The sequence below is a fragment of the Mchenga conophoros genome, linkage group LG3, assembly GCF_057382185.1.
Source record: "Mchenga conophoros isolate Kocher_MC1m ecotype Shallow Benthic linkage group LG3, M_conophoros_male_GT1.1, whole genome shotgun sequence".
Taxonomy (NCBI): Eukaryota; Metazoa; Chordata; class Actinopteri; order Cichliformes; family Cichlidae; genus Mchenga; species Mchenga conophoros.
The window spans coordinates 36,309,545-36,323,501 of record NC_140528.1 but is presented as its reverse complement, the minus strand read 5'-3'; the positions used below and the strand labels follow the sequence as shown (position 1 = coordinate 36,323,501).

General features: G+C 43.0%; 2 protein-coding genes across 2 annotated transcripts in view; both read left to right on the top strand.

The window, feature by feature from the left end:
* Positions 1 to 10,146, top strand: part of LOC146578426 (T-cell surface protein tactile-like) — a 553,052-nt gene extending 542,906 nt beyond the window's left edge. Inside the window, exons 3-6 of the mRNA XM_085267814.1 lie at positions 5,010 to 5,339; positions 5,582 to 5,651; positions 6,192 to 6,305; positions 9,999 to 10,146. Of these exons, the coding sequence (XP_085123940.1) occupies positions 5,010 to 5,339; positions 5,582 to 5,651; positions 6,192 to 6,305; positions 9,999 to 10,146 (662 nt within the window). The remainder of the gene's footprint in view (positions 1 to 5,009; positions 5,340 to 5,581; positions 5,652 to 6,191; positions 6,306 to 9,998) is intronic.
* Positions 685 to 4,097, top strand: LOC146578427 (P2Y purinoceptor 14-like). The gene is made up of 4 exons (XM_085268736.1): positions 685 to 1,091; positions 1,887 to 2,001; positions 2,102 to 2,361; positions 2,542 to 4,097. Exons 2-4 carry the CDS (start codon positions 1,897 to 1,899, stop codon positions 3,182 to 3,184), a joined length of 1,008 nt encoding a protein of 335 aa, XP_085124862.1. The 5' UTR covers positions 685 to 1,091; positions 1,887 to 1,896; the 3' UTR covers positions 3,185 to 4,097.
* Positions 10,147 to 13,957: the final 3,811 nt, after the last annotated feature.

The following is a 13,957-nucleotide window of genomic DNA, read 5'->3' as shown; positions in this document are numbered from 1 at the left end:
CCACACATCTGCATCAGAACCACAGCTGTCTTCTGCCTGTATCCAAGATGCAGATCTAATGATACTATCATAAAGTTGTAATTGACAAAGGGTTAGGGTGTCCTGGTGCCAAATGCTCAAATGTGAAGCTGAGACACTCAATGGACAAGTGGAGAAAAGAAGATGCCTTTTATTTGTTAGTCTCACAAACAGAACAAAAACATCAGAAGGAAATCACATAACAGGGGCTGTCAGCTCTGTAAGCTCACAGCAAAGGACTGAGACACAAGTTAGAAAGAGAAAGAGACAAAAAGAGGACAGTAAACTGTTTAAATAAGTCCATGTTTACATTCTACATTAGAAAGCAGCTGAACAATTCAAAGGTTTATTTTAAGTATTAGACTCTAGAATCAGAGCTTTGCTGAAGCCTGTGATTTTCTGTGTGTCAGCTCGTCCTTTAAAAACAGTTTTATGTCTCGCAGGTTTTTGCATGTTTCTATGTTGCACCACACCAGCTACTTCCTTTGGCTTTTTCCACTGAACTGGTGAGTGACGCTGTCATTTCTCAACACAGGTCTGGTTAAAACTTACGCATACTGTGAGAAATCAGAGGTGCTGAAACCTGCTGAGGAAATAGGAAATCCTTTCTTAATGCTGCTCCACAGTGAGAACAGTCAGACCCCACAGGCCCAGAGGTACAGCTGCAGGTGGTGTCAAGGGAGCTTGTAGTGCCACTATTCATTCACACACTGGTGGAGGCAAGCTACAGTTGTAGTAACAGCTGCCCTGGGGCAGACTGACAGAGGCGAGGCTGCCATATCGCGCCATCGGCCCCTCTGGCCAACACCAGTAGGCGGGAGGTGAAGTGTCTTGCCTAAGGATACAACGACCAGGACAGAGAGCCCAGGGATCGAACCGGCAACCTTCCGGATACTGATGCGCTTCCCAACCCCCTGAGCCACGGTCGCCCGATTAACAGCAAAGACAAAGAGGAAATATGGTAGTGGGCAGGGCAGTGTGATCCCACTGTGTATTTCCTGATCTACATCGTACCGTCACACTCAGAACAGCTGAAGCAACTTTTCCTCCTCTCAGAAAGCTGCAGAACCAGAGTGAGTCCTGATATTTCTCATTCTCACATCTTTCATACTTCTGATAGAACATAAAAGCCATTTTAAACCAGTCCTGACTGAAGGAAAAAAGTAGGTAAGGCTTCTGCTAGTGTTCAGGAAGGTAATCTGAATATATGAATACAAATCTTCTTTTGACTAAGGCTCAGCATTTCCTGGTGCCAAGTGCACTGACAAACTACCTCACACTTAAATATGCTGAAAATGTTTGAGAACACTAATTTTGCTGGTTTCATCTCTCAAGAGAAAAAAAAGCACCTGTATAGTCGACATTTACTGTTTCAAGCAAAAAATGATAAGGAAACCAAATACAAACAAACCAGAGATCAGTCAGGAGGGAAACACAGAGAGAAACGGTCTGTGACCACCTGCTAAATTGTTACACTGCAAATAAGCTCTACTTGAAATAAGCCAGATATTCTTACATCTGACAAAATTGTCTTGTTTTGAGATAAAAATCTGCTAATTGGGGTAAGCAAAAGTTTCTTGGCTAACAACAACACAATTTTGGCGATGAGTGCAGATTCTGCCTACAGTTCACCACTTCAGCTTGTGCTTAATGGATTGTTATAAGATTCATGAGACGGTTGACTCATCTTCACTCATGAATGCTTCCTTCTACAACTACAGAGTGTACATAACATGTAGCACAATATTTAAAATTGGTCCAACATTGGTTTAACACAACAAACCAAGAGACCGTGGAGGTGAATCATTTCAAAGATGAACCTAGGATTTTTACACAGTTTAACTGAGTAAAGTGGATTTATTTTTCAGCACAAGAACCATGGTTGTCCAAAAAAATTTGACTTCATCTTTGAACCAGACCTATGACGATGACGATACATCCATGAACCCTTACTTTATGGTGGTCTACAGTCTGGTGTTCCTCGTAAGTTTCAAATTATCCAATTGTGCTCTGTTAGAAATTGGTTTATGTGCCGGTGTATGCACCAATCCTTTTCTTTTCCTTCCACTCTGTCTATTTTCAGGTGGGTTTACTCCTAAATGGCTTTACATTGAAGGTCTATCTTTGTCGAGATTGGCCTGAGGTATCCAACAGCTTGATGGTCTACTTGAAGAACCTGACAGCTGCTGACTTCCTGCTCTGCCTCTGTCTGCCACTCCGCATTACCTACTATGCCAGCAGCTCTCCCATCATTCGTAGGCTTTACTGCAGCTTTGGAGCTTCTGCCTTCTTCATCAACATGTGTGCCAGTATATTATTCATGGGGTACATCGCTGCCAACAGGTAAGGAACCTTTATTATTTAAGGCTGTAGTTACCGATAATGTAAAAACTAGATTAAGTGGTTAACCACTACCCTGTGCTCCTGAAAAAAGCATGAATGTATCCTTTTGACTTAACTGACTTCTTCAGATTAGGCACCTTTAGTGAAGTTGTATTCTGCCTATTTCTCGTCTCTCTCCAGGTATCTAAGGATCATCCATCCATCAGGAACTCACATGCTGCAGACACTGCAGACTGCACGAATCATCTCTGTCATCACCTGGGTTTTTCTCCTGGCTCCAACAATTGTATATATCATAATTTTTTTCAGTTCCCAGAAACCTCTGACCTTTAATCCTAGCCGCTGCGTTCACCTGTTTAGTCCATCAGTCAGCCTGTTGTTCAGAATAATCAACACCTTCTCTGCCTTCATCTTCCTCTTAGTCTTCATATCCATGGTCTTCTTCTACTACAGCATCTCCCGCAGGTTGCTGGAGGCACAGCAGAGGCAGCTGGCCTCCTCTGGCTCTCAGAAGCTGGTGAAGTCTCGCAGAAACATGTTGGTGCTGGTCAGCATCTTCTGTGTTTGCTTTGTCCCATTTTACCTGGTTCGTCTTCCCTTTACGTTTCTGTGGAGCGATGACTCAGTAGGTCCAGTATTGTTCTACCTGAAGGAGGTGACCACCATGGTGTCAGTTTTCAACATCTGCCTCGACCCTCTTGTTTACTTTTTCCTCAGCAATACTTTTGGGGAGATGGTGAGAAAGGCAACCTGGAGAGCCAAACATCCGACTAGAAACGAGGAGAATAAGAGCAGGAGGGACAAGCTGGACATCATTACATGAGAACCAGTGACTTCAACCAGTTAGTTGTGAAAATGTACATTTTAGATTTCAATTTTGTTTTACAAGTTGATAAAACCAGTGTCATGGACCTTTATCTTCGCAAACCACAAGTCAGAAATCAAAACAGAGCTAAAATCAACACAGAAACATTTCCACAGAGACGCATCAGTGTTTATGTTTCTAGTTTTCAGGAATGAGCTCAAAGGCTGATTTAGTATGAACTGAACCATTCTGTGGTCAAATTCAAATGTTGTTCATATGGTTCTGGCTCTTTAGCTCACATGATTTAATGATTTAGTTTTATACAATTTAGTATTGCATTTTACATTGCTTAGTATGTTTGCTAATTTCTAGTTTATGTGCTTTTGTTTATTAGGTTACCTTTGTGCCTTTGTCTTCATCTATGTGTCCTTCGCTCCCTCTCTATCTGTGTGTCTTCTTTGCCCTTCAGCTCTTAGTCGTGTCCTGTCTTTCTGTCTCCCTCTTTTGTTACCATGCTTCCCCTCCTTGTGTTTCATTCCTCTTCTCCCCTCTATGTCATGTGAATCCATGTCTGTTTCTTCAACGAACCCAGTGTCAAGCTGTGTGTCTTAGTCTGCGGCTCAGTGTGTTTCCTGTTTTATTTTGCACCCTGTGCTCAGCGGGTTCAGTTTTGCTTCCCTCTGTCTAGTCTACTGCTTGTGTTCCCCATCTGTTTCCATTTCCCTCCCTTCCCCCAATTTCAATGTAAAGAGGAACTTTTATCCTGTTCAGCAGTAATTTGTACAGTTCATAATGAAAATTAAACAAAAGACAATGACTGAATTCCTTTTGCTTATAAATAAAAAAACAACAACAACATTTATAACCCATTTTCCTACTTTAGAGTTTTTCCACAAATATGTCAAAGTTGTGTTATGTAATGTAAAAATAAGTGTGTGCTTCATGTTTTTGGCTTAAATAAAGACAAATGTTTTGAGGTTGGTGTGGTCAAGTCAAGCTGAGTTTTATTGTCAATATATACTCAAGTATGCAGTGGGATAAAATATTGTCCTCCTGGATCAAAAGTGCAAACTGTAAAACTAAAATTGAAAAATTTAAAATTAAATTATACATATATACAACTTTACAGAATACAGAATAGATAAACTAAATACAAGTATAAAGGCATTGTACTTGAATAGAGATAGAGTAAGAATAGAAAAGAGTGAGAATAAATACATTAGTACCCTACATCCTGCACCTTTTTCACTTCTGTTTAGCTGAAGACTTTTCAGGGAGTTTTTTGGACATCCTGATAATAATGGATTACAGTCGTCCAGCCTGGAAGTAATGAATGCATGAACTAGTTTTTCAGCGTCAGCAAGAGACATTCTAATTTTAGAGATGTTGCACAAATAGAACAAAGCAATCTTACATATTTGTTTAATATGTGCGTTGAAGGACATATCCTGGTCAAAAATGACTCCAAGGTTCCTCACAGCGTTACTGGAGGCCAAGGTAATGCCATCCAGAGTAAGCATCTGGTTAGATACCATATTTCTAAGCAGCATAATGAGAGGCTGCGTTCTCTCACACATTATATTCACTTATTATCAGCACATGTTGTTGTTCTGTGGAAGCTAACATCTTGTAGTTTCTGACACTTTGCATGTTTAGCATGAGGCTAAAATTCCCCCTCAGTGGGTCACTGGTGACCTGCTGGATGTTCAGAGGTTCATTAAATCCAACATGACTAAAAACTCAAATGTCAAAGGAAATAAACAAAATATTTAAAGTCAATCATTCTGGTCATAATTGTACTTTGACCTTTAACCTCTCTGCTCTGTGTGGTTTCCTCTTTCAGAGCAGAAAAACATAACAGCTGAGTCTCGACAGAACGTCACTCTGACATGTCGAGCTCCACACAACAAGACCAGAGTTGTAGAGTGGAGTAGAGCTGAAATGAAGTCAGAATATGTGCTTTATTATCAGGATAGTCACTTTTATCCAGCCAACCAGCATCCATCTTTTAAGAACCGGGTGGATCTGCAAGACAGACAGATGAAGGATGGAGACGTGTCTTTGACTCTGAAGGATGTGACGGCTAATGATGCTGGAACATACGAGTGTGGTGTCTTCATGGATGGAGCACACTCATTGGAGTTAAGCATCATCTACCTGGTTGTTCCTCCAGGTGAGTGAGTAGAGTTGAGTGTGTGTGTGATCAGAGGTGAAGCTGCTTCCTGGTTGTTGATGTTTGTTTCTAAAGATGTTGTTGATGAGACTTTGTAGAAAGCAGCTGGTCTGAGTGATGTGATCAGAGTGCAGTAGATAATGTCTGACAGCAGTTTGAAGAGGAAATGGATTCTGTTCTGTTCTTCACTCATCACTGTTGTACCTGACAGCTGACACCTCACACCTGTTTCTCACCTGCAGGTCAGACAGAAGGGCAAGAGAAGGATGAAGACAAGATGGAAGAAAGGAAGATGACGGAGTGGGTGGATCTGTTGGAATTATTGTTGGTCTGTCAGTTTCTGCTCTGCTTCTTGTTGCTCTTGTTATTGTTTTTCTGATCTGCAGAAAATATTAACTACAGAATCTGGATTTTATCTAGCATCCTGTTGAACTGCAGCAGGTTGAAATGTCTCAGAGCTTTTTACAGCTTTGAGTCTGCTGCTGCTGTTCAGAGTTCTGGGTATTGTCAGTGTTTTAAAGTCATGCAGAAACAGATGTAATGAGCACAGATAGCAGGCCTACAGTACTGTATGTCTATTTCATTTTTACTCAAAGGTTTTGTCTTGAGATTTGAGTGTCTTACTGATCAACAGATCAAACGGCCACTTTAGACTTCAGTATCACATCCCTGCTGAATGTCAACAGTGAACTTTGCATAATTTGCATCTTTTAATAAATCTAGTTTGTCAGATCTTCCAGCTACATCATGTGTTATGACCCAGGTCATTGTTGCCGTGTGGTGCTGTTACTCGCCACACCATGCGGGGGCATTGCTTGTACTCTGTGATGTCTGTGTTATGTAAGTTTCCAGGTGGAGGCTGACCATTGGTGGAAGAGAGAATGAGGCCAGCTACAAATTGGGATATGATTGGGCCGGCAGCCCCTCGTCCTACTTCCTGTTTCCAGAGCCATTGCGGGGGGCGTGGTATGAAAAGGGAAAAAAAAAAAACCCAAAACACTTGGACACTGCTAGCACGGTGCACCCACAGAAACGCAAAGCAGGAAATGAAGCATAGCTGAATATGTTTCCAAACCAACTTCCTTCCAAGCCAAAGACTAGAAAATATGGTGAAGCATATCTTCCCTTTGGCTTCACCTGCACAAGTGCCAAGATAGGTTTCCCCTATCACACGCTGGGCTCTCCAAATCACGGACAAACAGTATCCCACATTCTTCATTTTTAGTTCACAAACACTTGTTGTAATGACTAACTACTCCTGACATTTTGGAGATGTTAGCTCTTTATACAGTAAAGTTACAGCGGGATACAAATAATATCAGGCTGATCCTGCCATGATTTGTTCCCCCGGTTCAAATCAAAGACAAACAGTATCCCACAGTTGTTTATGTTTTTGAACCCATTTTACACAGAGAGGCATTTTTTCTTGTAAAACAAAGGAGGGGGGGGGGGGGGGGGGGCAGAGCAAAGAAAAAGTTTGGGAACCATTAACTGGAGATGTAAGAAGAGGAGTCAAGAGAGGAATCAAGGAAACGAGGATTTAAGCGCTACAGCTATGGCTGTGTTTACAGTGTTCTTCACGTTTGATTTTTAGTGACAGACTTTGAAAGACAGACAGTTTGACACGCTGTTTAAAGAGTCTTCCTCCCTCCTTTCTCCCTCCATGGTTGTATGCTGTACCTGTGTGAAAGGATCACATGTGCAGCCTCCTCTCTCCTCTGTCCTGCACATGTTTTTCTAATACATCCTACAAGATGTACAACAACATGGCCTACTGACCCTGATTTTTGGGTCACAGTGAGAGAAATGAGAGAACACTGATGATCTATTTGTATCCATGTTAGTGTTTAAAGCACAACATTTCCCTCTAGTGGCCATATGTAAACCATGAGGGTGGATGGTGTTAATGTAAAATGTGATATATTTTCTCTTCCTTTTCCTCTTATGAGGTTAGAATGAAGGTGAACATCAAAGTTACAACATTAAATTGTATTTTTGCTTCTTTATCTAAAACTTGAAATCTTTCTCTGTTGTAACTTGGAAATGGAAATTAACCCTTGGCTATAATCTGGTATGTTTACATTCATGTAATTTTTTTTTTACATTTATGTTCATTAACATGCACTGTCCTAAATAAATAAATAAATAAATAAATAAATAACTTGTGTGTTTAATTGCCTTGGACGCCTGCCACAGAAACAGCGTTCATTTCACTGAAACAAGATTTGTCAAGAGCCACAGACCTGGCAACACCAAATTATGATGAACCATTCTACCTGGATGTTTCTGAAACACACGGAATCGTGAACGGTGTGTTGTTTCAGAAAAAGGGGGCGGCAGAGATGTGCTTGTGTATGTCAGCATAAGACTGAACTCAACAGAAGCAAGGCATCCTAAATGCACACAACACGCAGCTGGGGTAGCTAAAATAATTCAGAAAACAGCACACGTAGTGAGAGAACATCCACTAAAAGTACAGTGTAGTGGCATATGTCAACTCACAAGCATTCACCATGACACCACTAACACAACAGAGATTGAGTAAAGTTCCAAATCTGACATTTACACATGAGGGGATCAATATGGCAGATTTAATGGGGTCAGGGGAACCACGTGACAGAAAAAGCAGAAGCTGAAGAAAAAGTGACAGAAGACTTAAAAGCAGAACCTATTCCTGGAGCTGAGGACTGGTTCACAGACGGCTGCTGCCATCATGATGAAGAAGGACTGAAAGCAGGCTATGCTGTGGTTTGCAGAAAGGGAAAGCAATATGAGGTTAAAGAGGCAGGAAGAGTTGAGGGGCAGCAGTCAGCCCAGAGAGCAGAAGCAATAGCCCCGATTAGAGCTTTGAGATTGGCCAAGAATATGAGAGTGAACATTTATACTGACTCAGCTTATGCTTTTGGGGCAGCTCACATGGAGCTTGCTCAATGGAAGAGGGCAGGCTTCAGAACGGCAACAAATACTCCCATTTGCCATAAGAAAGAAATGGAGGAACTGGAAAAGGCTCTGGACGACCCAGACGAGGTAAGTATCATAAAATGCAAAGGACACTCGCAAGAAATCACAATGGTGGCAAAGGGAAATAGGAAAGCGGATGAAGCCGCAAAACAAGCAGCAGGTTACAAAGGACGCAGGCAAATTGGTCAGGTAACTGCTGAAGAGGAACCTTTCTCATTTGGCTCTTGGCGAAGGCGGTCGCACTTTTCTCCTCTCCTCCTTCCCCTTATCTTCCCTGCTTAGCCTCTTGTGTCCTTGTCTTGTCTCGTGTGTATTACTTTCCCTCGAACAGTCTCTCACTGTCGTTCTCTAAAACCCAAAAGAGAATTATGGATTTGATCAACTGGTCTCTGAATGCTATTGACACCCTTTTCTCAACGAGAAGTCTGGGTTCGGGAGAGCCCGAGTGCCCTGGAGGGACTTTCCCTGCCGGATACACGATGGACGGGTGGCAGAACTGGAAGATCGTGTGCCTGGCGGGACTGTCGATCGAGGACGCTGAACATATCTACCTATTCGGAACCATGATAACAGGGTTCTTGCTGATCAGAGCTGGCTTGGCCCAGGCTTATCGGAGAATTAAGAGCAGAACCGGCTGTTCAAACCCCCCCAAGGCTGCCCGCTGGAATCAAAGCGATGGGACGAGGCACGACCTCTCACAACGAACGCAGCATGGTTAACACCTTGGAGACGCTTACAGCTGCCGTGAAGACTCAAACTAACACCATTGAGCGTATGATGGGATACATCAGAGAGGGGCCTGCTCAAAATGAAACCCTTGAGCGAAAGTTGGATCACATCGCAGAACGGATCACTGCAGTTGTGAGGTCTCAGAATCAAAAGAATGACAACACCACGGAACAGAAGTTTGATACCATCATGGGGAGGCTCGCGGTTCTCCAACGGGAGATTGAGAGACCAGTGTCGGAGTGTTAAAGAACAGCTTTGAAATTCTCTTGAGCTGCTCGCATAAAAGAAGAATCAACAACATCAACATGCGGACACCACGGCGCCAGCTGCACAGGCCCAAGGCTGGAGCCGAACAAAAACTCCCTGATAACGACTGTGTGATGACTATTCTTTCCATCCCATGCAAGACCACCTGGGTTGGCTAGCAGACTGTTTACTTAGCCTGATAGGGCGAAGGACGCTGTCTCAGCTGAACTATGGACACGCACACACATACACTTACACTAATGAGCACTCACTCATCCCCCCTCCCCTTCCAATGCCTTCGATGCTTGTTGCCTTCTGGGAACACGGCGGGTCTGGGCCCGCGCTGGAGAGTCGGCGCAGTGGCAGGATGGCTGCTGTGTTGCCTGGAATTACTCCTTATCCCCTACCCAACCCTGTTGCTGGTCACGTGCTCTATAATGTTGTACTGTGGACATTTATATGCTTTCTGTGCAGAGGAGTTTTTTTGTTTCCTGTTCTCATGCTGTCCTCCTGTAGCCCAGCATGAGTAGGGGTCTCTTTTTTTCCTCTTGTACTTTTCCCATTGTAGTGTACATTTCAGTGGTTTTCTGTAATGCAACCGTTCTCTGACTTGTATCCCCATGTGATGTCTGTGTTGTATGTGTAAGGTCAGGGGGCGGGTTCATTTCACTGCAGGGCAACCTGCATGTGGCGAATAAAATTTGAACTTGAACTTGAACCAAGCACCAATGTGTTGGAAGAAGCCAGACAGGCTCAAGAAGAAGCAGCCCCAGAGGAAAAAGGGGTGTGGCAGAGCCGAGGAGCCCGGAGAGAAGGAGGTCTGTGGGGAGCAGTCCAACTGAAAGGAAAAGACGACACCTGGTTCCAGTAGACGCAGTGCGCCACAGCAGACGACAGCCTGGTGGAGGAAAAACCAACCACATGATGAAGGGAAACTGATAAAAATGCTTCTTACAGGCTTAGGTTTGCTATATCAAATAATATTGGTTATGGCTGTGCGTTACCTTGTTTATATGTTGCAGACCGCTGTTAAGGGTTCAAGATTGAGGAGGAGAGTAAAAACAACCATGGTCCAGAAGAGCTTGGTCAAACAACTGATTTAATGATCACACGCAGTGTGGTGAGATGTACACTGCAAAACATCAGCTGTAGATCTCCACCCAAAAAGACACTTCAGATTGCTTTTGATTCATCAGGGTTAACGCCCCCTCATGTGTCATCAGATACAATACATGCATACGTCAAATCAAAACCAGGGCTGGACTGGGACAAAAAATCGGCCCGGGCATTTTGACTAGAGACTGGCCCACCAAAATGTGACGTCATTCAGGGGTAAAACCGCAAAGGATTCTGTGAACTTGTGGCAAGAGGTACTAGCGCACACAGGCTTTCAACTGAACTGAGTTACACAGCGATAAAAAGAAACACAAAAAAAGAGAGGGATATTCCTATGGGTAACTCCAAATAAGAATGTTGATTGTATAAATTATGTCCACTATAATTTGCTGAGACTCTCTAACCTAACCAGAGACGACATGGAGGTGTTTGCGGAACAATTGGGTACGACCTCGCTGATGGGAGTGCAAAATCGAATGGCCCTTGACTAGGGATGGGTATTGATAAAATTTTCACGATTCCGATTCCATTTTCGATTCTGTTTAACGATTTGATTCTTTATCAATTCTCTTATCGATTCTTTTTAAAAAAGGAGAACACTAAGGTCGATTAGCTTAGAACTTTGTTTTATGTCTTCTTTTTGAACAAGATAGAAATTTAGGAGTAACATGGCCTTACAAACCCAACAGTGTGATCTTAAGAGAACCACAGCCTACGGCTCTTCAATGGGGTGTCACAGGGTCCCCTGGGGAAAAAAAAAGTAAATGTAAAACAATAAAATAAATATTCATCTGTAGCCATAACAAAGTATATGTCAGGGTCCTGGGTCTCCTGACCCAGCGTTTTAGTTCTTTGTGATTTTTGTATTATTGTACTTGGTGTGAGTTTCTATGGTTTCTAGTTTCGATCCCTTGCCCTTCATGTTTCTCTGTGTCCCCTCTGTTCTGTGTAAGTCTGTGTCTGCATGTTTGGGTTCCCCGCTGTGTCTCTCGGTTCTTAGAGTCCTCTGCCTTATGGTTTATGTCTCTGTGTTTCTTAGTTGCTGTCTCCACTGTGTCAAGTTCGCGTCTCTGTGTGATCCTTCCTGTTTTACTTTGAAGGTCCGTGTCTTATGTGAATGTGTCCTGCTTTGCTTGTCTCATCAGTTCTAATTTCCCCCAGCTGTGCTCTCCTTCTGTGTCTCATTCTCCTCGTTACTTCCCAGTGTATTTAGTCCCTGTGTTTCTCTGAGTCAGTGTTGCGTCGTACCCTCAACAAGCTGTGTGTGTTTTGCCTCCGTGTTACCAGTGTTTTTGTTTCCAGCTCTAGTTTCAGTTCAGTATTTCTGCTTCAGTGTTTTAGTCCACCAGCGTTTTTGTTTGTCTTTTGGTGAGTTTAGTTAGTAAGAGGATTTACAGCAATAAAGCTGCGCTTTAAGTTGAACTTCTGTGTCTGAGTCCTGCATTTTGGATCCACCACTCCTGCTTGCCCACCTGCCACACAGCCAACCATGACAGTATAACATAAATTATTCTGTAGCAATTACACAAGAATATCCAGTAATGTAGTGATGGGCAGATGAAGCCCCATGAAGCACTGAAGCTTTTCATCCAATTGGTTCACCCCAATGCGAAGCTTCATGAAGCTTCATTTGCTCTAGCAGGACACCTACTGGACGTAAAAATATTAGTTGGCATGAATTTGAAGAGTGTGGCATTTTGCACACAGCCTGTAAATGTCAACAACAAAAGGAGTGTGTAAAACATGTATATTGTAGTGATGCAGTATACTGTGTATATTTATACTGGCAGTATGGGAAATGATTATTTGGAAATGCTTGAAATGGAAATGATCATTTACTGTGAGGTGAGGTGTGGTTGGGGTGTGGACAGTAGTTGTGCTTTTGTAACGTTGAGGTATGGACAGCTACACACTGAGGCTTTGAGCCTCAGTCCTGCCTGTTCACATTTTATTCTGTAAAAACTAAATTTTCACTGCTTTTATGACCTTTTTAGTGGGGAGAACATAGCTAGGATTTAATGATTTAACAAATCTTTTGAATCCTTTGTCCTCCACAATGCTAAATGGCTGTGAGTCCTCAATCACCATGCTGACCAGGTCTTCATCTATTTGAGATTGTTCTCCTGAGGAAAGACAATAAAGACAAAGCACAAATATAAATATCACACACGTAACTTATAACAGTTGTATAATATTGTTATATCATTTAGTAACATTACAGCATGCTATATTATCATTGCATTTGATGGCTCACCTGGTCTTGCTCCACAATCGGTGTCCCCCTTATTCTCATGCAAAGCTCTGTAGTGCCTAAGCATGGATGAGGTGTTGTTGTTATATCCCAGCTCCCTGGCACATAGCAAACACTTCACCTTGTACAAAAGTACAGACAGCTTAACATAAATTGTATTGCACCATCAGTATTATGAAAATACATCTTCTGTAGAAATTTACATACCTTGTTGGGAGGAATAAGATCAAAATGTTCCCACACAGGGGAGGACATCCTCCTCTTCTTAGCTGGCTCCATTCTCTCCTGACTTTCTCTCCTCACTCTCATAAACCTCCAAACTGTCTCCAAACTCTCACTAACCGCAACTCTCCATCAAACACCCACATTTTGATTGAAGTCTGAGGGGTTTATATCGCTGTCATATCTCGCGGCAAAGTTCGAACCACTTCATGAACCAGTCACGTGGTACAGCCGGGCAGCGAGGCTTCGGACGTCATCATTTTCAGCTCCTCCCATAAATGAAGCAAGCCTCGATACGCGCTTCGCGGAAACGCCCCCTCCATTACTCGACACACGCTCCGAAGCCTCGATACAGAACGTCCCATCACTACAGTAATGTCCCTGCCCACAATTAAACACATTCACTTACCAAAAATCGGGGCATCTGCTGTGGCAAATGGGTGCAAGCCTTTTACCACAAACTTAGTCACTGCTCGGTGACATTAGTCTATCCTGGCCTGAAAGGAGACGCTACCGGTAGACTGCAGCGAGAACTGCCAGCATCTGAGCCAGACTCTGTCTGTCTCTCTCATCATGGTCACCTAAATGCACAGTAATGGCAGGTTTTGTAATAAGGCAGATCGCGCTAACATAATATGCACTGTTAGTTGATTATTTACCTGCCGCATTAACGGGAGAGGACGTGCAAACGTTACCGCTGCTGCTGGGTTGAGATTCACGAGTCCGGAGCAGAATTAAAAACACGACATTCATTTAAGGTCATCACGTGTTTTGTGAGCAAATGCTTTTGCATATTCGTAGTGTTTCCTCCCTTAAATGAAATATCTACTTTGCAAGTATTGCAAGATGCCCTGTTGTCATCTGTTCTCGTAAAGTATAACCAAACTTTTGAGTGTTTGAGCCGCTTACGCGCCGTGTTTCCTGCCAGGTAAATGATGCTCCGCAACGTGGTGACGTCATTCGGGGCGACTGGAATCGATAAGGGAATCGTTTGCAAAAATGCCAAACAATTCCAAGGAATTGAAACTGTGAGAACCGGTTCTCAACAAGAACCGGGTTTTGATACCCATCCCTACCCTTGACATGTTGTTGG